Source organism: Ambystoma mexicanum, chromosome 5q (assembly GCF_040938575.1).
Source record: "Ambystoma mexicanum isolate Mex_15411 chromosome 5q, UKY_AmexF1_1, whole genome shotgun sequence".
NCBI lineage: Eukaryota > Metazoa > Chordata > Amphibia > Caudata > Ambystomatidae > Ambystoma > Ambystoma mexicanum.
In genome coordinates, this window is record NC_090933.1 from 896,079,754 (window position 1) to 896,105,431 (window position 25,678).

The 25,678-nt window shown below is 44.4% G+C and overlaps 1 protein-coding gene across 1 annotated transcript in view; it reads left to right on the plus strand.

Annotated features, from left to right (window-relative positions):
- Nucleotides 1–25,678, plus strand: part of PTDSS1 (phosphatidylserine synthase 1) — a 1,048,798-nt gene that overhangs the window by 224,680 nt on the left and 798,440 nt on the right. The window contains exon 3 of the mRNA XM_069621400.1: nucleotides 12,236–12,280. Coding sequence (XP_069477501.1) covers nucleotides 12,236–12,280 — 45 coding nt within the window. The remainder of the gene's footprint in view (nucleotides 1–12,235; nucleotides 12,281–25,678) is intronic.

Here is a 25,678-nt window from a genome sequence, read left to right on the forward strand (position 1 = left end):
AAGGACCTCCCGTATAAAATTAGGAATCGCCCTACCTTGTTTGTGTTGTGGGAGCTGTGGAAGGACGACAGAGAAAACGCAGCTCTCTTCCTGGCCCTCTCCTTTGTCCTCTCTGTGGGGCCCACCAATCGACCTGGGCAATAGAAACCGGGCTAAAGAGACCTGCGTGGGACACAGGGTTGGTTGGATGTTTGTCTTGAACGTGCAGCACAGCTCTTCCAACAGGGTGAATTCATTGAATATGCTAGCTAAGGAGAGGCCATGGGAGAATTCCTGATGTCAATCTTTGACTATATTCGAGTGAAAGGGATCCTGAGAGATAGCCATTGGGTGGAAGGACTGGCTTGTCCTCTTATGCCACTTGAGAAAATCATAGTTGAATCCTCCTCAAGGAGGGGGTCCTTGTCTAGATTTTACAAAGTCGTAATTACAGCACAGGTGGAGAGCAGACAGGGGTTCAAGAAGCAGTGGGAGGCTAGGTTGGGGATGGTGGTAGAGGGAGCTACTTGGGCTGCCATCTTTGACTCCCTTTTCTTGGGCCGACTGTACTGCACGCGTGGCACCTTGTGCCAGTGAGACTTGCTAAAATGTATCCGGGGTGTTCCCAGTCTGTCCGGGGAGGTGTGGCTAACGAGGAACGTGGTTCCACTTGTGGTGGGAGTGTCCGATTATACAGAAATATTGGGTAGACCTCCGGAGTTGGATTAACGAGATAACAGGGGTCCCTCTGCCCCTTCTCCCCCTTGAATTCCTCTTTGGCATCTCCTCCATGGATGGGCTCTCGGCTCCTTCTCCCAGGGTGGTTCACGCAATGCTCCGAGCAGGGAGACTGACCTTAGCTCAAAAGTGGGAAAGCGTTTTGGCCCTGAGAAAATCGGACGGGATGGCCAAGCTGTGGGCGATATTTACATATGAGAAACTCTCAACTTTGACTCACGATACTATGAACTCTTTCCTGCAAGACTGGATGGTGGTTCTGCTCCACGAGAGCTGTGAATCGATGAGACTATGAACTCTTGTAAAATAGTCTGATACTCATTATGTGTGTACCTGCCAGTATCTGTCATATTATTTCCTCCCTCTGTTTGAGCCAAATGTGTCAGCTGTTGTGGTGTGTTGGATCCTGGATCGAGTAGAACTTGAGACTCCATTAATATGTTGAATACGGCTGTTTCCTGAGCGGGGGGTGGGAGAGTGTGGTGGGGGTTCTAATTGCAGTGTTTAGGGAATATATTGTTGGTCTAATGTTTTCGATTTGCTCTTTTGTCTGGAAAATGTTCAATAAAATGTAAGTGGAAAATAAAAACAGAGGCGAAGGCTTGTACTATAGAGTGATCCAGAAACCCATTGGAGAGTCCATCCAGCAACTCTTAGTGCCCAATAAATATCGACGGACAGTGCTGGAAGTGGCACATGTGCAAGTTGGAGAGGGCCACCAAGGGGCCGAAAAGACGACACAGAAAATATTGGGAAGATTCCTCTGGCCAGGAGTGTATGGAGAAGTCTATATCATAAAAGAAGGATAAGATGGTAGACTCTCTTCTTGCACCCCTCTCTCTCTCCCCCATCAATTAGAAACCTCTGATAGATTTTCCAGGCACTACAAGTCTTGACAACGTAGACTGCGTGCAACATTCCGAATTTCAAAAAACATTCTTGTTTTATTCAAAATATTTAAATTAAAATGTAAAACACTACCCTCACCTAACAGTGTAAATGCTAACACTAAAACCTACAAAATCTGAAAAGCTAGGCTTCAAATTAAACACATTCCCAAGACACAAACGAAATCACATATCACAATACACAGAAAACCTAAATGTGTCAATAAAAAACATATAATCCCAACATGTTTCTGTTCTTCAATGCCCCTTTCGATCGAACATTCTTCAGGGGAAACTTTAAAACATCCACTATTCTCCTCAACACCGTGTTGAATGGGTAGTTTCAGGCAAACAGGCTGAAAGAAAGAAAAAAGACAGAGGAAACTGAGTCCCACAGGGGAGGGGGTATTACCAAATGTAAATAGGGGGTCGGCTCAAAATTGAGACCAACTCCACAAAGGTCTAAAGATTAAATTAAACCACTTAGATTTACCTTAGCATGGTGAACCTTCAAAGCACGTTTGTAAATGACCGATATGCTAATTTTTCTTCATTGAAAAACCAAAACACTTCAAAGGGCGTCACAGTCCGACGAGATGTCGTCACACCTGGAAAGAACACACCAACTACCAATGAGCCATACATACTGTTTCAGCCAAAGGTCACTAAATGACAAAAGTCATGATATGTTCATAACCTGACAGGTGATTATTACCTCCACAAAGGTGAAGAAGCCCACAACGTGGGGCACAGGGAGGAACTCCCTTGTTATGACAACCGGATCCAGTCCACAGATTACTACAAAGTAACGCAGAGCCAATCTGCAATTTAAAAAAGCGATCATGAGCCAACTCAAGATCACAACAAATGCACTGATTCACATAGATTTACCGAGGCTAGGATGGAAACCAAGGTGCTGGATAGATAAGCCTATAAAGGTGCCATATGGATCAAAAAAGACCCCAAAAACAAACCAACCATTGTCAAGCATCCAAGCCCCTACCTCCAATGACTATGCCGTACACATGTTTCTCTCCAGCCTATTCCTTAAAAGTGTGTGCAACCATGCTTAAAGTAACGGACTTGCATGGGGCCGTACACAGCAGCCGTCTAGTCGTCAGGTGAAAAGTGCGGTGAAAAAGGATAGAGCTGACCCCAATCACCGACCGTAACGTGACTTGTGTATCTCAAAAACGACATGCTCACCTCAAACATTCAATAGGTCTACTCCTCGCTGATGACTCGCTGAGGTTCAAACGGACCGTGCGGCACCAGCATGCGTTTTACCAAGTTCAGATCCACAACTACAATAGTATAGTCCGGCTTGCAACACGCTATCGTCTTCCTGGTAAACACTGAAAGAGGACTATACTCTTCAGTGAAGCACTCGCTAGCAACAACACGGCGGCCATTTTTGCATGAAAATCCAGCAACAAGTACAGACGGTGTTGAGGAGATAAGTGCATCAAGGGAAGCCAAAAGGGAGCCAAAGGGAAGCAGAAACAGACATGGAAGGCCAGCAATAAATTGCAGATGTCGAGCAGAGGCATATTTCATAATATGGTCTTTGCAAAGGTCAAATACAAATAATGAAAAGTTCATAATCATAAATGCAAAAGATTGTCACAGGCATCAAGCATGAACATAATTGCAACATTTATCATGCAGGAGATAACTTAAGCACAAACAAGATCATATCATACTTTTATGTTTGACTAACCAAATGCCAATCCATACTTTCATTGAGCCCCAAAACATTACTTTGCAATTTAAAAATGATTTTCTGTTCCAGGTTAAATAATTTCTGGTCTCTCAGCTTTCCTGTGGCCATACACCTTTTTCAATATAAGCTACGTAAAGTCATTGCAGCCATGTTTCATATTAAGGAAATGTTTTACTAAGGGGGCTGCAATCACTTGATTTCTGATGCAACTTCGAAGTTCCACCATACGGACTTTACATTGTCTATTGGTCTTGCCTACATAGTGTAAGCCACATGGGCACGTGATTAAATACACATTCGATGTATTACAATAGGTTATTTCATTAAACGCCCATCTGAGATTCGGCAAAATTTGTATTGATCTGATTTCTTTGGTTTGGGCACACATACTACATTTACAAGTAGAGAAAGTCTACCATCTTATCCTTCTTTTATGATATATATCAATATTCCTATTGGTGGAGTAAGATGTGGTACGTTTAAATAGGAATTTATTGTACCTATTTGAATATATGTGTATGCACAAGTCACCAGGTTCTGTCAGCAGTGTGCGGAATCCCAAAAGAACAGACCCAACATCTCGAAGGCCCCCCTGGAACCCATGCCATTGATTCTCTAACCCTTCCACCAAATCGGAATGGACATTGTGGAACCTCTAGACCCCACAAGCAGAGGCCAAAATGTTAGTGATCGTGGATTACGCTACACACTACCCAGAAAATTGTCCCCTGAGGAGCACGAACGCCCAGCTGATATGTGACGTCCTGGTCCCCTTTATCGCCAGAGCTGGCATACCAAAGGAAACTATAACAGACTGAGGTACACATTTCATGTCAGCCGTCCTCCAACAAGTCTGCAAGACTTTACGCATTGAACAGTTGAGAACTGCCATTTTCCATCCCCAGACCGATGTACTGGTGGAACGGTATAACCAAACCATCAAGCAAATATTAAGAAAGACTGTAAAACCTGAAGACAGCGATTGGGACAGACTGATACCCTGGCTCATGACACTCAGGAACACACCCTAGTCTTCGACAGGGTTTGCACCTTTCACTATTGTTTGGAAGACAAGTACAAACTCTACTAGATATATTGAAAACTGGGTTGGAAGTACAACCTCTACAAGAAATCACCTTGACAGATTGTGCGGCACGGCTCAGAGTGGAGAAATTACAGAAAATCGCTCAGACCAATCTACAACGAGGCCAGGGCCCATGGGAGGCCAGAGCAAAGCTACAATCGAGGCACCAGGGTGCGAACCTTCCAGGTGGGAGACCAAATGCTCGTCCTCCCGACGACGGAGAATAAGATGCTGGCAGCATGGAGAGGGCCATATAACATCGAAGACTTAATTGGCCCGGTCACTTATAAGGTGTGCCACAAGGACCGGAAGGTACCAGTGCAAACGTATCGCGTCAGCCTGTTCAAAAAATGGGGTAGACCCATCCCCCATCTACAGTCGTCTTGACCAGCACAGAGGAGTACCTACTGAGGACGTACCCCAGAGATGGGAACATGTCAGAAAGGAAGCGTTACACATGAATCCAGACTTACGACCTCAAGAACGAACGGAACTGGTACACTTAATTGATAGGTTCTCCACAGTGTTATCATCATTACCCGGCTGGACAAACCAAGCTTATCATCATATTGAGACAACCCCTGGGACCACCGTCCAGTTACATCCCTACAGGATCCTGGAAGCTCGCCCCCAGACTGTGAATCAGGAGGTGCATTCTAAGGTACAAATGGGGTTGATCAAGTCATCCCACAGCCTATGGTGCTCACCCATTGTTCTAGTCCCCAAGCCTGATGGTAGCTCCCGGTTCTGTAAACTTAATGAGATCTGCAAGTTTGATGCATACCCTCTGCCTGCAATCAAGGACCTCCTAGACCAGCTAGGTCGAGCCAAATATCTGACTACCATAGATCTTTCCAAAGGGTACTGGCAAGACTCCCTTACATCCCGAATACAAGGAAAAAACAGCATTTGCAGCCCCTTCTGTACCTATACCTTTTGGCCTTCATGGAGCCCCAGCAACCTTCAAGCTACTCATGAATACTGTACTGAAGGGTCGTGAACAATATGTGGGAGCCCACTTCGACGCATCATTATCTATAGCCCTACCTGGGGAGAACACCTGAAGCATCTGGAAGCTATTTCTGGGACATTACAACTAGCAGGCCTCAATGTTAACCCAAAGAAAACCCAAATATCCAATTTTCATACTGAATACCTGGGGTACTTTGTGGGACAGGGTACAATCCGACAGCAAAAATAGAAGATGGAGGTGATTCAGAGACTACACTTCCCAGCCAACGCCAGACAAGTACAAGCCTTTCTCTGTTTCGTGGGCTACTATTGCAGATTTATTCCCCATTTCTCGACGATCGCTGCACCACTCGCAGATCTCCTGAAGACATCCACCACTAAACGAACATGGAGGAGTGAAACCATGGCGAAAGCCTTCAATGCCTTGAAGAGCACCCTTAACGACTAGGCGGTGCTACGATGATTACTCAGCTTTTTTTTCTGCTTTTTTTTATTTTTTTAACATACTGATGCATCAGGAACCGAACTGGGAGCAGTCCTCTTTCTAAACAAGGCAGAGTCTGATGCACTGATCCTCTTCATCAGCAAAAAACTACTACCGCATGAGGTGGGATACGCCACCATTGAGAGAGTGTTGGCCGTCAAGTGGGCTGTGGAATCCCTATCCCTTCCTGGGCCGTCAATTCACGTTGGTAACAGATCACCCTCCATTAGTCTGGTTAGCGAGACACAAGGATACAAACCCCTGGATCCTCAGATGGTTTTTGTCTTTGCAACCTTTTTCATTTCAAACTATCCACCACCCTGGACGACTGATAGCTCAAGCAGATTCCCTGTCCCGCGCTCATGCCCTTCCCGAACCTAAGGCCCCAGAAAGGGGAGTCTGTGAGGTAGTGAAAGAGAAGGAAGTAAGGGTGAAGGCAGCACAGAGCACCATGGCAAGGAAAGGGTGGGGAGCCGACTGGAGCAAGAGGGACAAGGGGGAGTGACGGATGGCTATTAGAGGGAATCGGAGAGACAGGAACTGAAGGTGCCATCTCTTGTCCCCAGGAAGTGTGAGCTGAGGAGGAAGAGAAGAATGGTTTCTTTTGGGCATATTAGGAAAAAGACTGTTGGGCTGAAGAGAGAAGAACCGCTACGGCCGAGAGCCCTGTTGGGCTGACTGAGGGAGGTGCTGTATGAAGGAGAGCCCCGTTGGGCTGACTGGGGGAGGTGCTGTATGAAGGAGAGCCCCGTTGGGCTGACTGGGGGAGGAGCTGTATGAAGGAGAGCCCCGTTGGGCTGACTGGGGGAGGCGCTGCATGAAGGAGATCCCCGTTGGGCTAACTGAGGGAGGAGCTGAGTGTATCTGAGCCCCATTGGGCAGAAGGTCACTGGAGGAGTGTTCCGCTCCACCTGAACTTCTTTGTTTCAGCAGCTGCGTTGAGGGCTGAGAGACAGAGTGCGCAGGTAGGAGCAAATCCCAAGCAGGACTCCGAAGCCAGAGAAGCGTCAGCAGAAAGTTCTTCCCACCCTGTCACCCATGTGTCATACAAATACCTGGCACTACATGCCATTAATCCTGGCCTGAGGGAGCATAAACGGATAGCCACAAGAAAGCCAAGGCTACCGCATGGAGAAACCAACAACATCCTACCCCTTCCCTCTTTATATCCTAAGGAAAACATAGAAAATGGGTAGCAGAGACATCAGCCCTACCCAAAAGAAGTTCAGGTCAGGAGCCACAAAGAGTAAGAGAAAGAGTACTAACTTGGGCAACATCACCCCCCAGCCCCCCAAGATTGGGGCTAGGGGGTTGAGAGCATTGAGAGAAAAGATTAAAAAAAAAATACAAAATTGTTAAGAAGGCAAAACGGAGAGTTGTCCTGATTTCCCACACTGCGCGTTGACAGTAACCAAGTGTAATGTGACATCAGTTGTGACGTGTTTTGTGTCTTTAATTTGTTGTCAAACTCTAGGACGAGGAGAGCCTGGACATTTCTTATGTTCATTGCTGTCCCCGTTTTATGTGGATTGTTAATAAAACAGGCCTTTGTTATTTACCCCGACACTTCAGTTTTTGGGCGCAGGATTTCCCCGTCTGTCCGTTACGCTGAGGGCTGGGACTTTTCCCCCCACCATTACAGGTGGATGGAGGTTTTTCCCATGTGTTCAGCGAAAAAGCAGGTTATGAAAAAATCAGAATCAATAGGAAACTACATTTCACCTTTTGACGCAGTATTTGGCAATTTCTGACGTACATACTTATTTGCTGGATTAATATACTCATGATTATTTAATGGTCGGTACAATACGTTTCTGGATAAGGTGTCTGGCAAGAAGATGGCTTTCATTGATACTGGCCATATTGCAATTATGACTACTCCCAATTTGAAACCTTACTAATATAATCTAATAGGAGTACAATACCAGAATTGAGTTGTGTGTACAATTGATATTTATGTATGTTAAGATTTTCTACTTATACAAAGAAATATATTTGTATTTGACTATGTTGTGTGCTAAGTATTTTCACTATAACACTTTTTACGGAAAGAAAAATAGCCAGTGCACTCGGAAGGAGGGTAACATGCAGGAACAATTTTCAAAAAATTCAATGGTAAAAGCCAAAATGTGGACTTTTCAATGATTATTGATAAGGCATGGAAATGTGTTCTAAGGAATCTCTAGCTGGCCCAAGGTAAAGGGCCAGTGGGTCGGAGTACCTTGGTATGAATTGGAAGTGGGCACACAGTCACATAATCACTACTCTAATCTTGGCATCAAGAGGGTTTCTTGGTGCTTTTCTGTCACAGGAGATTCAGTCCAGGGGCCTTGGTGCAGTGAGTCTGCTCGAAGTGGCTAGATCAGTGGACGGCAACTTGGACTAGGCATCTCAACCGTAGGTTTGTCTGGATCTGAGAGGTGATGACCTGTCAAGTAATCAAGGTTGAAGCACCGGAGCTCTGTGCACAGGACAAGTGTGTGAAGTAGCATATCAAAGGCAGTACAACAATGGTTTGCTAGGCTCTCTAACGTTGCAAATGGTAGTGTTGAAATGTTGTGCAACAGCAATGCCAAATGGCCTTGGGGGTTCAAGTATAGGAATCCTACAAGAGTTGGCACCCTGTTCTGCACTTTCACAGCCAGGAAAATGCACTATGTTACTTAGAGGACACAATCCCTTCTGGGTAATTGTGGATCCTGGTCACAGGGTCCTCCACTTCAGTCAAACTTCAGGTTCTTCCACCTGTTCCTCATGGACCTTTTTAAATAACTGGTCCTTACTCCCTTCTTGAATACATGCCTTTATGTTTAAGGGAGTGTATTTTGAGCTGCCAAGTTCAAGGATCCAAGAGACTGGGGGTGGGAGGTGCCACTCAGTTTACAGTGCAATCCGAGCCCGAGACTGATGTATTTGCAAGCCCTCTGTTATGAGCCAAACAAAATAATTTTGTAGACTAGTCCACCCTGCTATACTACAGTAACCAGAGACCCCAAAAGTCATGTGGGGCAGAGCAAAGGATGCAGGGAGTTAATCCAAGATGGTGGCTGCGTTGTTTCTGTGCCATTTGCTCCTTGGCTGTCTTAGATACCATGTCCTGTCCCCTGACTATCAAAGGGTCCTTATGTAATTACCTTTCCTTGCATTACAAGGCCATGCCCCTGTTTTCATTTAGGCTCCACAGGTTTGTGTATGGTGGAGCTCAAGCCCTTCAAACTAGCCTCACCCGGATGCTGGTGGGCTACGGGGTATGCATTGCAAATCTCGCTAGAGGTATAACAATGGGCTTTACAGCACAATGATTTGCTATTTGTTATTGCATTTACCATCTGTACCAAAGTGTACTTTGGAGGGTTATAACCTGCACAGCAAAACGTGTACATATACTGATGATACATCTACCAGTACATCAGGTTGAAAAGTGTAATCTAATAGTTTACCATTCGATATTACACTACCTGCATTAACGAGTTGGGGTAAAATGACTTCCTGCTTTCCTAAAATCAAACAACTTTTGTAGTAATGGAGAATTCTCCCAACCTTAATAACTCATCTTGATGCTCTTTCGCAATCTCCAAATATGTTTCTCTCAGAATAACTCTCTCAGAATAACTTTGTTTACAACACTTCGGCTTTTATCAGGACCCAACTTAGTTCATTGCAGCAAGCACCCGCTGGAAGCCTTGTTCACACATACCATGTTGCAGCTTCTGTCAGACATTTTGAATTATGATAAAATAGATTTAATAGATTTAATTTGGCTCTGCAATCTCCAGTTTTTGGAGTGAATTTGTTGCAGAGGGACAATGTTCTCCTGCCCCTCCATCTCTAGGTGCTCTGAACATTGTTTTATAATCTCTTATGCAAAATTTTACTTGATGTTCAAAGTAATTCTGCCTCAATTGGAGAACTAAAAAATATTTGCTTAAAGTTTAAGAATTCTGTTTCCTCATTCTCTAATCACACATCTGATTCATCAGTTAATCTTCTAGTTAATGATGAGCTATTTTTGCCTCGTGATGGCACGTCTCTTGCAGGTTTATTGCATGCCAAATACCTTTTTTTTTTTTTTTTGCAACCCAGCAGTGGCACTGTTTCTTTTTCCACTAAGGAAATTAACAATTCTGTCTGTATAGTTAACGCTACAGAAATGTCATCTAATAAGACAAGTGTTTAAAAAGATTCCGCTAGTCAACAACCCTGGCCAAACAATTGGCGAAGATGAAAGTTTTTTTTATAAAAATTGGCATATAAAATCTAAGCAATTGTGGTGTAACAAAAGGAAGCACCATAACAGTTTGATTATGCAGGCATTTTCATTTATTCCCATGATAATCAATGAGCGTATTAGTGAGCAAATGGAAGAATGGATTCCTAAAGCACCCAAGATTAAGTTGTTAGTCTCCTCTTCTCATGATATTCAAAGCTTTGTGTAACAAAAGCTTTAATCCAAAGAAGCAGATTGAGCCCTTGGGTGATCAAATTTGTTTTGTCCCATTTACTGTTAACCAGTTCTATAGTATACACAGCAATTCGGAAAACGAAGTAGAATTTGACCCGCATCTGGGGATGAACTTGGAATTGTTATTTGCTGCACGGGACATACTTCATTTCCTGTAAATGTGGACAACAAACATATTGGAATTATGGGTGAAGATTTAGCTTCGCCAGATGAAAGCTCAATGCCCAATTCTTTGACTATTTAGAGGGAAGCATTATTTTTTGAAGACCAGCCTTTGTTAAGAAGGCACCAAGTCTTAACTTTTGTTCACCTGGTTCCCTCACTGTTATACATTCCGATATTGATTTAGTTGAATTTCAAGATAGTAATTAAGTTTAGTTACTTTACATTTTAAATCTGTTTATACAGTGAAATTTAGCATGGCCCAAATTGATTCCTATTGAATTATGGGATATGATGTTTGTCAAAATGGCACAAGGATCACTCCAGCCTCTTAACGTTGAACGGTTTTTATTATATTCTCAATGTGCCCTGTGACTGTCTCCCTCTCTCTTGTTCTAAAGTTGCTCCTCCCTACTCAAGGTGTCCCAATCCCAATTGTACCAGCCTTGGTATACTAACAATCTAGATGAACTGCGGTGTTACGATAAAGGCCAGTTGCCTTATCAAACTAAACTCCCAGAGGGACTTCCTAGCTTTACCTCCTCTACCAAGTTGTTAGTATTCTAAAAGGAGTTATTGGGGCTTTGCCTTGCAAACACCTGCTTGATTCCGTCTTGATTCAGTTACGCTTCCTTTCTCCTCTCTCCTTACCCTCTCTATACTCCAAGTCCACCCACCTCTGCTCCACCTCTGATGTCTTGCACTCCGTCTAGGACTTCCCTTCACCTTCTGATGGCCCTTCTTCCTCCTTTGCATTACTGCACCCTCATCCGCACTACTACCCGCTTGTCTAAACTGCAATAAACCATAAGTGAACAGTAACTCCTTGGGGCATCACAGTGCAATATTGAGGAGCAGAATGGTGAGGTCTGAAAGGATAATTAAGTTACTCATCTACAACTTCCAGTGGGGTAGCAAGAATATCTAAAAGACATAATATTGTTTGGCAGTGAGTTCAACAAGGGTAATGTGAAAAGATGGGGAATACTCTACAGATCTACTGCAATACCAAACACTTCAGTTGGCCTGCAGAGTACGCTTTGCTTTATGATTGTATTATATGTTGCTACCTGCAGGAGACCACTGACCAACTGTTTTCAAAGCCTTTTTTTATCATCTATATTTATTTGTGTCCATTCATGCAGCTAACTTTTTACATTTTACAGACACTCATCTATGGCTCGTAAAGTCTTTTTGCCCCCTTGCATAGTCAAATAGATTTTTTATAAAGGACGAGTAGCATTTGCAAGAGATGTTTGAAACTTTAATTTAACAATTACTTTGCAGAAAAATGTCAAATACATGTTTCAGTGTGTATGGCTGGCCTCTGGGTGGCAGCAGTGTGCCAAACATAAAGTGGGGTTGTAGGTACTTCCACCATTTTAAAGAAATCACATTTTAAATGTGTTGTCCTCAGTTGCTATTGGTAGAGTGCATTTCTCTTAGGTTGAATAGGTAAAGTAAGTTACCGGACCTGCAGGTCTAATTGAAGTTTAAAGGCCTGACTCCTCTCACTAATGTCTTATTTCAGCGGTACGTAAACCTGCTGTATTGTTGCTCATTTCATGTCTTGGGTAAAAATTACTTCTGGTGAAATTAACATTATTAGTATAAAATTGCTAATCAAATCAGCCTGTTTGCTAATCAAAAATAATTTAATTGGCAAACTCTGCTAATCAATTTCTGAAAAATAATTTATGCCTTGTACAATGATATCATTTTTAAATTACTTTTCCCATTTCAGGGCCATTTACGAGACCACATCCTGCCCTGTGGAGAATGGTGTTTGGTAAGTTTGTAAAATATTTGAAGGAATTTTCCAATGTAGAAAAAACACAAATGGAATGTCTCTTATTTTGTAGTGATAAAGAAAAATATATATTTGTGGTTAGTTAATTTCTCACTTTGAAATCCTGAAAGTTGTAGAAAAGCTGGACTGAATTGGGTGGCTATCGATTCTGAACATATATGTGGATGCTGTTCATGTTTTCAGATTGAATTTAAGAGTCTACATAAAAGGATCGCATCACGCCCTCCCACACACAGAGCGCAGGCGGGATGCATTAGTTATGCATGATTCTCTGTTTATACGTTTTTCAGCATGAGCTCTTTTTAAAAAATAATTTTATTTTTAAAAAAAAGCAAATTCTATATGGGAGAGAGAGTTTAAGGAATAATGTGTACAGTTCATTGCTCAATAAACAGTATATATTTTTTAGTCATGTAGCATCCCTAGTTTATAGCATGTTTTAAAACCTTAGACTCATACTTGCTCCCCCTTTCCCTGCCCAAACATACTTCTGTAGTCCTGTTTTTACTTCTGACCCTGGGACATTTGGGTATGCAGATAGCTGCTGGTACACTCCCTCCCTGCAACCCCCCTCCCCGAATCCCCCAATTTAGAACATGTACATTCGTCCTAAGGGCAAAAATTACATTTTCTTTTCCTCAAATGTATACCACGTACTGCGAGTAGTCAAAGGGTTAAGGCAGCCTGTGAACTTTAAACTACTACAGTGTTTGCCATTTCATTTTCTGGGTCAATCAGTGCTGCTATCCACTTAAGCCACATGGGTTTATTTTTTATTTTAATGTTTTATCATGCTGGTCAAAGTGAGCCATGTCTGCCACCTCTTCAGTAAGTGCCTCCTCAAATTTCCCTACTGTAAAAAGGGGGAGGGGAGTAGCATCCTGCTTTTTCATCGAGATAAGAATTCCCAAGATCTACTCTGTTTTGGCAAGCAATATTACTTCCATGCAAACATGTGCACTTTTCCATGGAGTTAAAGGTTTGTCTGAGTGAGAGCAGAATAGTTTTATTTGCTCTGAAAGCAGGATGGTCCTTTTCAATCAGAGGAGGACAATTCTGTAATTGAGTACTGTCAAAATCAACAGTTTTCTTTTATTTCTGATAACCCACAGACCTACATGAGCTGCTGTCAGAGCAGAACTGCTGCCCTAACTGGGAGACAATGAAGTGACCACAGCCATGTTAAGGGAAGTAGCACAGTGAGAGATTTGTTTTGTTGGCATTTGTTGGTTTGGAAGGTCGTTAAACCTCCGAAAGGGACTTCGACTGGGCTGGGAACAATACAGAGCTCACCCCAACAACACCAGAAGCACTCTTTCCATCTGCCTGCAGAGGTCAGGGGACCCACAAGAAGTATCCAGGATCGATCTAGGGACTACCCCTGTGACCTTGAACAAAGTTACTTGCGGGTTACCTTGGGTATATAAGCACTGTCCTTTGGGCTTCCATTCTCCCAAGCATTCAGAGCAAAAGGAAGACCGATGTAAGGGATGCTCCTATAGCCTTCTCTATTTCATTCTGTGTTGCCTTCTAGCCCCTGTTTGCCACAAAAATGGCTCCCATACAGCACACAAACAACATTGAAATTAAACTCCAACGCAACTCTCCATTAAAACAACTAATTGCATACATGCATTCTGCACCTTTTTACACACATGAAATCAACTCATTAGCACACAGTCCGCAGATATACTCTTCCTTACAGAAGCATGGCTCGAACCCTACCAGACACCTAATATCCCTGTCATGCTTCCCCACACTATCTCATATACCACAGAGGCCTCTCATATACCACAGAGGCCGCCCACACAAACGAGGCGGTGGAGACATCACCATCATATATAAAGACACACTCGCACTTGGTAATCCCACACACCCCCATACACATCCTTTGAAGCAGTTACATCACTTGCTCCCCTCCATTACACCCACACCTTTTTCCACCTCATTTAACGCCCTCCCACAGATAAACCCAACTTCCACACCGACTGGACTGACTTCACTACTAACAACCACACCTCCCCCTGAAACAACATCCATCATGGCAACTTCAACCCTGGTAATTTCCTTCCAGATATCAATCCTATACTAAAGACAATCCTCTCTCCTCTCACCCCTTATGATCTCACACAACTTATTACCTATCCCACACACATTGCTGGCAGCACCTTGGACAATTTGATCACAATCAAAAATCATGTCTCTGTGGATAATCTAATCTGGGTATCGTGGTCTGACCCCTTTACTATCCCAGTCACACTCGCACTACCACACAAAATCCCACCACCTGCCACACATCCCCCTGATTCCCACCCCCCCCCCCCCCCCCCAGCCAGCCAGACAAAACAAACACATTACAGACATAACCTTGGCACAACTCGTGCTACTGCCCCCCCTCCCTTACATGTACATCGCTCCATCCTACTCCCCAATAGAACACCATCATCGCACAGGTACATGACAAGATTGCACCCCTCAAATTCCCAAAAACCCACAACCACCACCACAAACCATGGATAAAGAGTTCCCTCCTCTCTATCAAGCATGAGGTCAGATGCCTAGAAAGAGCCTGGCAAAATAACCCATGCCCCGAAAACAGGACGCCCCTCAACCATGACACCCGTCAGACACCACTGCAACAAATATGAAACAGACATGCGCAATGCCAAACTCTACCATTACTTCCAATAACTCAAATCCGCCACCAATCGTACCCAGAAGCTATTCAACATTGTCCAGTCCCTCTCTAAACCACCCTCAACGCCCCCATCCCTCACAAACTAATTAAACTCCAAAATACACATTAGGATAGTCCTCCCCTCCACTCTCATCCACCACACCAAAACATTCCAATACTAGGGACACCTTCCACCCCATCAACACCGACACCCTCATCAACCTCACTGCCAAAACAAAACCTACACTTTTGGGGATGACACCCCAACAACACACATGACCACCTGAAGCTGTATTCCTTAAATCCTCAGGTGTCCATGTAGCATACACTGTAGGCAAGCTACCAGCACATCAGCACCCACTCCTGGATTGTTTCAACGGGGCTCGCAATTATGTGTTTAACAGCATCTGCGCCAGTGTGTGATGGAATTACAGTGGTCTACGCAGTAGTTGCTTGCCCAGCTACAGGTTGCACTAGCAGCTGATGCTGCATGACTGTGCATACTGCATCTTGGAGCAGTTTTCACAGGAGCCGTTGGATTAAGAAAGTACCAGCCCCTGTTCGATATTTGTTATCTTCATGCAGCCGCCACACCCCCTTCAGGCCAAGGTGCTTCACTTTCCAGGACTACAGACTCCACCCATCTTTTTTGCTGCGCCTTGCATCGTGACGGATTGCAGCATCACTCGTGTGATACCTGAAGTTGCCTCAAAGCCGGCGAGTTTTGGCCATTGGAGCGGAGGGGAATGTCATGTCCTATGTGAGAAGAAGTTTGGGGTTTGAGGGAGACAGCAAGGTAGAGTCCTGGGTAGATCGATGAGGGATTCTGATCTCTGTCTCAACAAATGCATTCTTGCCCTGCCTTGATAGCTAGAATGCACAGCACTGAGCACAGCACAGGCACATGCTAACATGTGGCTTGAGGCATTGCTTAGCCTGACTTACTAAGGAAGCCGAAATGGGTGACTGTGGCCTTAGATTTTCAAGGAGCCCCTTCTCTGAACCAAAGGTTGTTGCCTCCTATATCTTTTACCATACAGTTTATGGTATTTGAGTGGAGTTTCCAGACTGCCTATTTCCCTCATCTGCCTACTCACATATGTGTGTCTTATTGTACAGGGCATACAATAAGTCTATGATGGAGAGAGCAAAAGTGGGAGAGCAGGATCAACAGTAGCAATGTGAGAAAATGAAATGGGACCAGTCTGTAGGAGGCCATTGGTAAGGTTGCAGGTGTGTCTTGCCTTTAACTCCTACGCTACCTTTCCCCTGACTAGCTGACTCATCTAAGATTTCCTAGTACCTTACACTACACACAAACCCCTACATAGACTCACGCCAACAGTCTAGCCATTATCACATCACCACTAATCAAACCATGACTAAGCTCTCCTTTAGGCCTATCGCACTCTCCCACGGCTAGCTAGACAAAAAAATGCTGATGTCGATCAGATCTCGGGCTCTTCCATATGGAATAGACAGTCCAAGTTTCTCCATCAAACCCATAGAAAGCAGATTGGCACACAGGAACCGGGTACTTCCAACCTGTACACATCAACACCATAGGTTTTGCACCTGCCTCTCCCACTATCCCACTAATGACCCCCCCAAACCTTTTCTTAGAGAGCCAAGGATTACAAGGCCATGATTAATGGCAGAAGACCACTATACTTACGTTACGTTATGCTACTTATATTACATAAGCAGCTGTTCTCTGCCTGGAGCGCTACACTCTTGACAGATTCTTCCCTCATTCTGTCCAGAAGGTTTCACCCGTTTGACATAAATCCATGCATCCCTTTTATCAGGTTCTAGTCTATGGTATCTGGCTCCTAGCTTACTTTGATCTAATACAATAATAGCAACCTAAATATTAGATTTAATTTTCCCTAACTGCTCCTGCCCACTGAATCCTTACTTCGAATGGATTGTGTCCTCCCACGTATTCCTCATTTTAGATATATCCTTACCTTCAGCTTTGTTGCTTCGGAAAACATTTTCTCCACCAGAGGGTGCTCTGCTAGAGTCTGCGGAGTCGATGTCCCTCGGTGGTATCCGTCGAGCGTCGTCATCCGCAGTATAAATGGCTTGAGCCGCGCCCTTGGCCTCAGTTCAGTTTTTCCGATAGCCTTTGCTTCGTACCAGAAAACGGCGCTTCACTTCTCAAATATGCCTTTGTCATCATACCCTTCTATGCCTAAAACTGGCTTCAAGAAATGTCAGAAATGCGATTAGATGATGTCGATAACGGATCCCCATCCAAATTGCCTCTGGTGCCTCGGCCCCGACCATCGGATAGACGAGTGTGGTTCCTGTCAGTCGATGACCAATAAAGCGATAATGGTACATAGTGGTAAACTAGCAGTGGGGAAGAATTCTCAAAGTCTTCTTCGAGATGAAAGAAAGGCTTGGCGGAGTCTAGTGAATGCTGTCATAAATCTAATCAAGGTCGAGGAGGAGATTTAGGAAGTCGTCTTCTTCAAAAAAGTTGAAGAAAAGGCGACACCGTTCTCTCCTCTTCCTCTTCTTTGACGTCTTCAGAGGAGTTTATCAACTGCTTTTCAAACATGATTCTCTGAAGAAGTGGGAGGCCTTCAGAACCTCAATATTAAAAATCTTTGAGAATGCGACCCAGACCCCCTCAAAGAAGTCTATTGAAAGCCATGCACCTGCTCATGCTAAAAGTGACGGGAAGAACAAAAAGATCCGCCGAAAAATCGTTGAGGGCGTTGTTGAGGGGATCCTCCCCGACGCCTCCCAAGAAACGCCTACCAGTGCAAAAACCGGTGGCAAAACTCGATAGAATGGCGTCGGTTACTCATCCGCCATTAAAATCGTCATCCAAGGCTTCCTCAAAGCTTTTCTCGAAGACATCCGAGTCCAAGGTGTCGACAGCCCACTCGAAGACTCTTAAATCGAGTACTTCTTCGACGGCATCGATAACTACTTCGATATCAAAGGCTCCTTCGACTGTATCGAAGGCTTTACCGTTAGCGTCGGCGCCATTGTCGACGTCTTTGTTTATTCCTATTACTAAATCAACTGCTGTGTCAAAGGTTTGGTATATGCCACCGGGGAAGATTTTCCAAACCGGAAAATAGACAGATTTTTTTTCAAATCAATGTCCTCCATTTATGAGGAGAAATCCTCAGAAGAGGATATTTCACCGGCTGGTGTAAAGCTTGGGACAAGGGAAGTCCCTGAGGAGTTAATCGACCCTCATTCAAAATGGCAGACCTGTACGAGTGCATACAAACAGCAAGCAGGCTGGACACATCTCCAGAATATGAATTTGAAAGACCTGACTCTGCTGATCATGCAGAAGCAGGATACAGGAAATTAATGAATAGAGTAACAGAATTTATGGGATGGAACAGAAATTCCCCTATGACCGACATCCTTTCGGGGGGACCTCAACAAGACCCAGTACTTACTTTCCACATAGCTTTGCAAAGGAAGGTGAATGATGCATAGGAAAACCCTGAGTCCGCTCCTGCAGTGAATACAAAATTCACATCTAAATTCAGGCCGTCTTCTTCAGATCCTGAATATTTAAGAAAACATCCATCAACTGAAAGTCTAGTGGTTCAGGTGGCCATGTCTACTAGGAATGCAGCATACCCGACAATTTCCCCGGATATGAAGGATAGAAAAATGGACGCATGGTCTATCTATCTGAATTTATTTTATTGCGCCACTAACCCGGAGGCCTCTGGGCGCACACTAAAGAGGGGGAAAAAGAAGCACATAAACGGGGAAATGGGAGAAAAATAGTGGATCAGGATAAAAACGACCTACGGAGCCTACACAAGATATTGGTGGATGTTACCAGAGGCAGAATAGGGAAAGAGAGTAAAGGCAGTCTAGAAGATTAACCATGGCCTGCATCAAAGAGGTACATTTTTAACTGTTTTTTAAACATAGTGAGTTGCTTTCAGCCAGATATCCGGGAATAGAATTCCACAGGGCAGGCGCCCACAGATTGAAACTCGCACCCCCAATTTTCTTCAGTGAAGACAGAGGTTGACTCAAAGAGATGACAGTTGGATCGTAGTTTACGTCCAATGGGCTTCTTTTTTATCCTTGCTGTGAGATAGGATGGGGCATCGCCCCGCAGACATTTAAATACAATACACAGGCCCTTATGCTGCAGCCGCTGTTAGACAGATGGCCAGTGCAGGCTGCGCCTGGCCTGAGAAATATGCATATTAAGCTTGAGGCCAAACACTGCACGCACAGCACTGTTCTGAACCACCTGCAAAGATTTAAGATTGGCCTGAGATGTGCCAATAAAGAGACTATTACAATAGTCTAACTTGCAATTCACAATCGATGCTGCAATCAAAGCAAGATTTTCTTTGGACAAATAAGGCCGTATTTGCCAAAGTAACTGAATATAGAAATGGCAGGAAGATTTCAAATGACTAATCTGCCGATTGAAAGACAATTGGGGATCAAAAAATACTCCCAAGAGTTTTAACATTTTTTGATACTTGGGTGGTGTTTTGGCCAATCAGAAAATTCTCATATTTTACATCCAGTCTATTTAACCGTTGTAGGGTGCCTAAAATAAGCAGGTCAGTTTGGCATCTAGTTCTGGATTTCTGTGAAAATATGGTTGATACGCTCCTGATCTTGAAGGTGGTCACCAGTTAGCTTAATAACTATCTACATATCGTCGGCATAGTTGGCAAAATATATGCCTATAACTGACAAACGTATGCAGAGAAGACGGGAGTAGATATTAAAGGGTATTGGTGACGAGCAGGATCCCTGAGGGACACCACATAAGAGGGTGGAGGCGATGGAAAAGGCATTATCTTTAGTAACTCTCATGCTACGTGGTCCGAGGAAAGATTTGAACCAAGCAATCGCTTCTTTAGAACATTTGCCCACTGAAATTAGTGTGTCTGCCAAAAGTTGATGATCAACAAGATGGAACGTGGCGGACAGATCCAGGAGTAACAGTAACGCAGTGTTACCTTCATCCACGATCCCAGCAATGTATGATTTTAAGTCCAGCAATGCGGTCTCGGTCACATAATTTGGTCGAAAACCGGATTTCTGGGCAGCCAGTATATCATTTTGTTCAATGAATGACTGATATTGACAATATGCAATCTTATCTAAGATTTTTAGGATGAAGGGGACATTTGTAATAGGCTGATAATTACCAGCCTGTGAGGGGTCCAGATTTTCCTTCTTCAGCAAGGGTGTTACCCATGCCTCTTTGATACTTTCAGGAACAAGTGATTCACAGAAGGAGCGATTAACAAACGTAGTCACCCATGGGGCGAGAGTGGAGATGTAGTCTTTAAATAATGCAGCAGGCAAAGTATCCCCTTTGCAAGAAGTGGGTTTAAGTTTGGAGACTACATCAATTAACTCCTCTATAGAAACCGCTTTGAAAGAGAAAGCAGGGGAGTCAGCGCTACATTCTGCACTCTTTGTAATAGAGGTAATAGGACCAGATAGTAATTTAACCTTGGCCTCAATATTCTTTTGATGAGTAGCAGTTTGATTGGAAAAACTATCATGAATATTTTGGCACCAGGAGCGGTCAGCATGAGGTGAATTGGACACAGTACTGCCCTTCAACTCATGGAGGATTGTAAAATGCTCCTTAGGCCTAGATTTTGCTTTGGCAATCCGGGAATTCAGGTGCATCTCTTTGGTCTGAGATATAAGAGTCTTATAATGTCTAACAGCAAGCCTACAGGTGGAAAGGCTTGCCTCTGATGAATGCTTCCGCCATAAACGTTCTAATTTGCGTTTTTGAGCGCAAGTTTCAATTATCTCAGGTGTAAATGGTATATGAGATTTAATAATACCTTTATTGATAGTGGATTTAAGGGGAGCAAGTGTCTCAAATGCTTGGTCCACTGCAGATATTATATTGGCCACAAAGACTCCAAGAGGCATAGATTTTTCAAGTGGTGGAAGCAGTGGAAAAACTGTGGCATGAAATGCATCTTGTGTAACTTTTCGTATGTTTCGAGTCATGCAGGATGGAGAAGGCACCTGATCAACAGGAAAAATGTTATTGAGAATCGCCTCAAAACATATAAGATGGCGATCCGACCAAATGCAGGTTTTTATCTGAGTATTTGTAATGGAGAGATTTTTGGATAGAACCCAATCTAGAGCGTTTCCGCCTATATGGTCCCATAAGATTTTTTTCTTCGGGTAGCATGGCATTGAAATCTACAAATCTAACTTGGACCCTTGTAAGATTTACATACAACCTGTTGGACTGTATGACAGCAGCAGCTGAACATATCCCTGATAGTGAGGAATAGGAAGGTTTCCTAGCCATGGTTAAGGACTGAAAGGAGGCTATGGGGGAATGCCTCCAATCAGGTTTGGACTCTGCTGACAGTATCAGCAGGTCCATGGCATCCAGTACGGTGCTACGCAGATTAGCCTAGCTGAGAAAGTCCAGTTTTGCACCAGATAAGCCGGCCAGACTTCTCAATATGCCATTTGATGGCTTGAGGTTGTTCGGCAGCAAGGCGGATGAAAGTTTGGAGAAGCTGCAGACCTCTAAAGCAGCAGCAAAGTCTCTTGGTGCCGCAATTCGACAACCTCAACAACACCCCTACACAGGCTCATCTTCCTGCGGGGGCCATCCCTTTCGATTTTATTCCTCATTTGGAAAAGGAAGGGGGCAGACAAGTCAAAGAGGACAAAGGAAATTTCCTCTGGGCGAGGAAAAGGTGCTAGATCTGCCCCAGCAGCAGCAACTGTCCCATTAGTTGCTACTGCAGTTGCCACAAAGCCGCTCTGAGGTTTTGACCCACAAGACCCCAGGGGGAAGTAGAATCTCTCAGCATCTGGAAGAATGGCAGGGCATTACTTCAGATGCTTGGGCAATGGAAACAGTGTCCCAAGGGTGCTGCCTTCCTTTTCAAAAGTAACCTCAAAATCACCCTCCGGGATACAACTCTGCCAAAATTCCAGTTCCGCTCCTGTTGCAGGAAATTTTATCCCAGCTAGAGAAAGGTGCAATAGAACATGTACCTGTAGCGGAGAGGGACAAGTCTTGGTACTCCTCATATTTTCTCATCCCAAAGAAGGACAGAGGATTGAGACCCATCTTGGAGTTAAGAAACTTGACCAAGTTCCTCAGGAAGGACAAGTTCAAGGTGGTTACCATTTCTCAGATCCTTCAGGCTCTCCAAATCCCGGACTGGTTGGTATCATTGGACCTTCAGGATGTTTACTTTCATGTGCCAATCCATCTCGAGCACAAAAACGTACCTGAGGTTCGGGATTGGCAACTCACTATCAGTTTAGAATTCTGCCATTCGGGTGAAACTCCTCCCGAGAGTGTTCACCACGTTGATAACGGTAATGGCAGCGAGTCTTGGGAGAGGGGGAATTCACGTTTACCCCTACCTGGACGATTGGTTTATCAGGGCACGTTCTCCAGAACAAGCTCAGGAACATCTAAGCAAGACCTGCAGCTTCCTACACAGACTGGGCTTCTCACTGAATTTCAAGAAGTCAAATATGATACCATCACAAAAACTCCAATTTATCGGAGCAGTTCTGGATACCTTCTCGGGCAAAGCCTCGACTCCTGAAGAGAGCGCACCACATTCTGCAGATGGTAACAAAGTTCCAGAATGCCCAGTATCTGCCGGCCTTCGATTTTCTAAGGTTGCTCGATCTTATGGCATCCTGCATTTTTCTGGTGCCAGAAGCCAGATTGAGGATGAGATCCCTACAGTGGGCCCTCCGGACTCAATGGTCCCAGTTTTCTGGGGAGATGTCAGATCTTTTGCAAGTCCCGACCAGAGTGGCACAGGATCTGCAATGGTGGGCTTGCATTGAACATATCCTCAAAGGAGAATCTTTTTGGCATTCATTGACCGGAGATAATGGTAGTGACGGATGCCTCACTCACAGGGTGGGGAGTCCACACCAACAAACTGACAATCAGCGGTCGTTGGTCTACATCAGAGTCCAAACTACACATCAACCTTTTGGAGCTGAGGGCAATCAGACTAGCGCTGAATGCCTTCCTGCCCTCTGTACAGGAAAGAACGTCCTGATAATGACGGACAACACAGTGGCCATGTACTATCTCAACAAGAGAGATGTAGGGTCACTTCCACTGTGCAGAGAGGGAATGCAGCTCTGGCTCTGGGCAATACAGGAAGGAATCTCTCTGACGGCAATTCACCTAGCCGGATAGCAGAACACGGCGGCGGATGGTCTGAGCAGGCAGAGCACAGTATCCCACAAATGGGAACTAGCCCAGGAAGTCCTTCAAGAGATCTTTGCCTTTTGGGGAACCCCACAAGTGGATCTGTTCGAGACCGGTGCCAACCTGAAGTGCCAACTGTACTGCTTAAGGGAATTTCCATCAAGAGGAGCTCTTGGAGACACGTTTGTGGTGGACTGGGAATTTCCACTTCTGTACGCGTTTCCTCCAGTCCCCGTGATTCCTCAAGTAATCAGGTGGCTAAGAAAGTTCGGGAAATTTATGATACTAATTGCCCTGGATTGGGCCAGGAGAACGTGGTACCCGGACCTTCTGGACATGTCCATCTGCCCTCCAATAAGTCTTCCACAAAGAGAGGACCTTGTCTCGTGAGAAGAGGGTCGGGTACTCCATCCAGAGGTCAAGACACTCCGCCTTCATGCATGGTTTCTGAGAGGCTAAGATACAAGGATTGAGACCTTCCGGTTGACATAATGGATGTTTTGCTTTCGGCCAGAAGGCCAGCAGCTAAATCTCTGTACCGGTGTCGTTGGATCAAATTCAGTAACTGGTGCAGAGATAAGAATGTGGACCCTTTTCAATGTAATATTCCTACAATATTGTCTTTTCTCTTACATTTGGCCAATTTGGGGCTCCAAGTTGGCATGATTAAGGGTTATTTGGCAGCGCTATCCATTTATAAGCCCTCCTCAGAGGAGGAATCTTATTTCAAGATACCCTTAATTGTACAATTCTTAAAAGGGCTTACTAATGTATTTCCTCCTATACCCTTTCAAGTACCTGTGTGGGATCTAAGCCCCCAGGGTGTGTGAGTTGCAGGCGCTTTCTAGTAAACCTCCTCACACCATCTTTCACAAAGATAGTTATTCTAGGTTAAACCCTCTTTTCTTCCGAAAATTATTTCAGATATTCACCTGTCAAAAGTAAGGAGAAAGAGAGATTACAGAGATTAGACCCTAAGAGAGCTCTTTGTTTCTATATATCGAGACTGGCTAAATTTCGTCCGTGTGACCCGCTTTTTGTGAGCTATACTGGCCGTAAATTAGGGCTGCCAGTGACAAAACAGACATTGTCCAGATGGATAATTTTAGCTATAACTGAATGTTATAGATTGTCTGGGAAGGTCCTCCAGATGGGCTGAGAGCTCATTCAACCAGGGGCATGGCGACTTCAACAGCTCTTCAGAGAGGTGTCCCGATAAAAGATATTTGTGCAGCATTGGTCATCCATGCACACATTTGTAAAACGCTACTCCCTTGACTCAACTTCTTCACAGGGGAGATCTCTTTGCAAAATCAGTACTTCATTCTGTACATGATTAATATTCATGGTACTCCCTCCTCCTATTAAAAACGGCTTTGGGAGCCTATCTAAGATGAGGAATACGTGGGAGGACACAATCCATTCGAAGAACAAGTTACTTACCAACTGTAACATTCTTTCGATTGGATGTTCCTCCCACGTATTCCTCATCGACCCTCCCAGCCAACCCCACTGTACAGTTTACGTGTTTTACACTCAGTTCCTTTAATGCTTTTGGTCGAAGGGACACGCCTTATCTGATAATTGACTACAATATACGAAAAAACATAACTGAGACCAAGGGGCGCGGCTCGGGCCATTTATACTGCGGACGATGTCGTTGCTCGATCGAGCAGAGCGCCCTCTCGTGGAGAATTTCTTTTTTCCGCAGCAGCAAAGCTGAAGGTAAGGATATATCTAAGATGAGGAATATGTGGGAGAAACATCCAATCGAAAGAACGTTAGTTGGTAAGTAACTTGTTCTTCTCGTGCTCCACCCTCGGCTCCCCTTTATTTCTCTCCCTATAATGTTAAATCTTAGACTGCATTGTTGGGGGGCGGGGGGAGTAATACAGAACTGTCAATACACTTCCTAGCAATATTTATCCTACCCTTCCCAAGTCTACTCATGGTGCCCAAGGAGAAACACCAACCTTCACTGGCAGCAATCATTCAAAGCCCATTGCAGAGTTTTCCATTAGGTCGCCTATCTCCCTGGGTGTGGGTAGAGGTTTGAAGGGAAGCAGTCTGCAACTTCCATTACAGTCTCAGCTGAGCATGGCGGATCAGAGGCGTGACTGCACCAAATTGTAGCAACCCAAATCCATCACCATATAATCCAAAACGTCTCGGGCATCAAAGCAGAGGCATGATTGATTTTTTTCCATATAGCTGTACACAAACGAACTGGGAAACCGGCATAGTATCCCTGTTCCAAAAAATGTGTCAATCACCACTCAAGACCTGAATAATTTCACTCATCCTACCCATGTGATTCAGACCACCGCCTCTAGCAGGTCTTGCTATTGCATATAAAAAGTCCTGACCATGCAAATAGCAGCCACACGACCCCCATTCGGGTGCTCAGGTAGCTAACCACCGCTAGAGATAAAGACCTGGCATGCTGGTGTGTGTACCTGCGCCTCAGTCTTATGTCATTCACGCACTG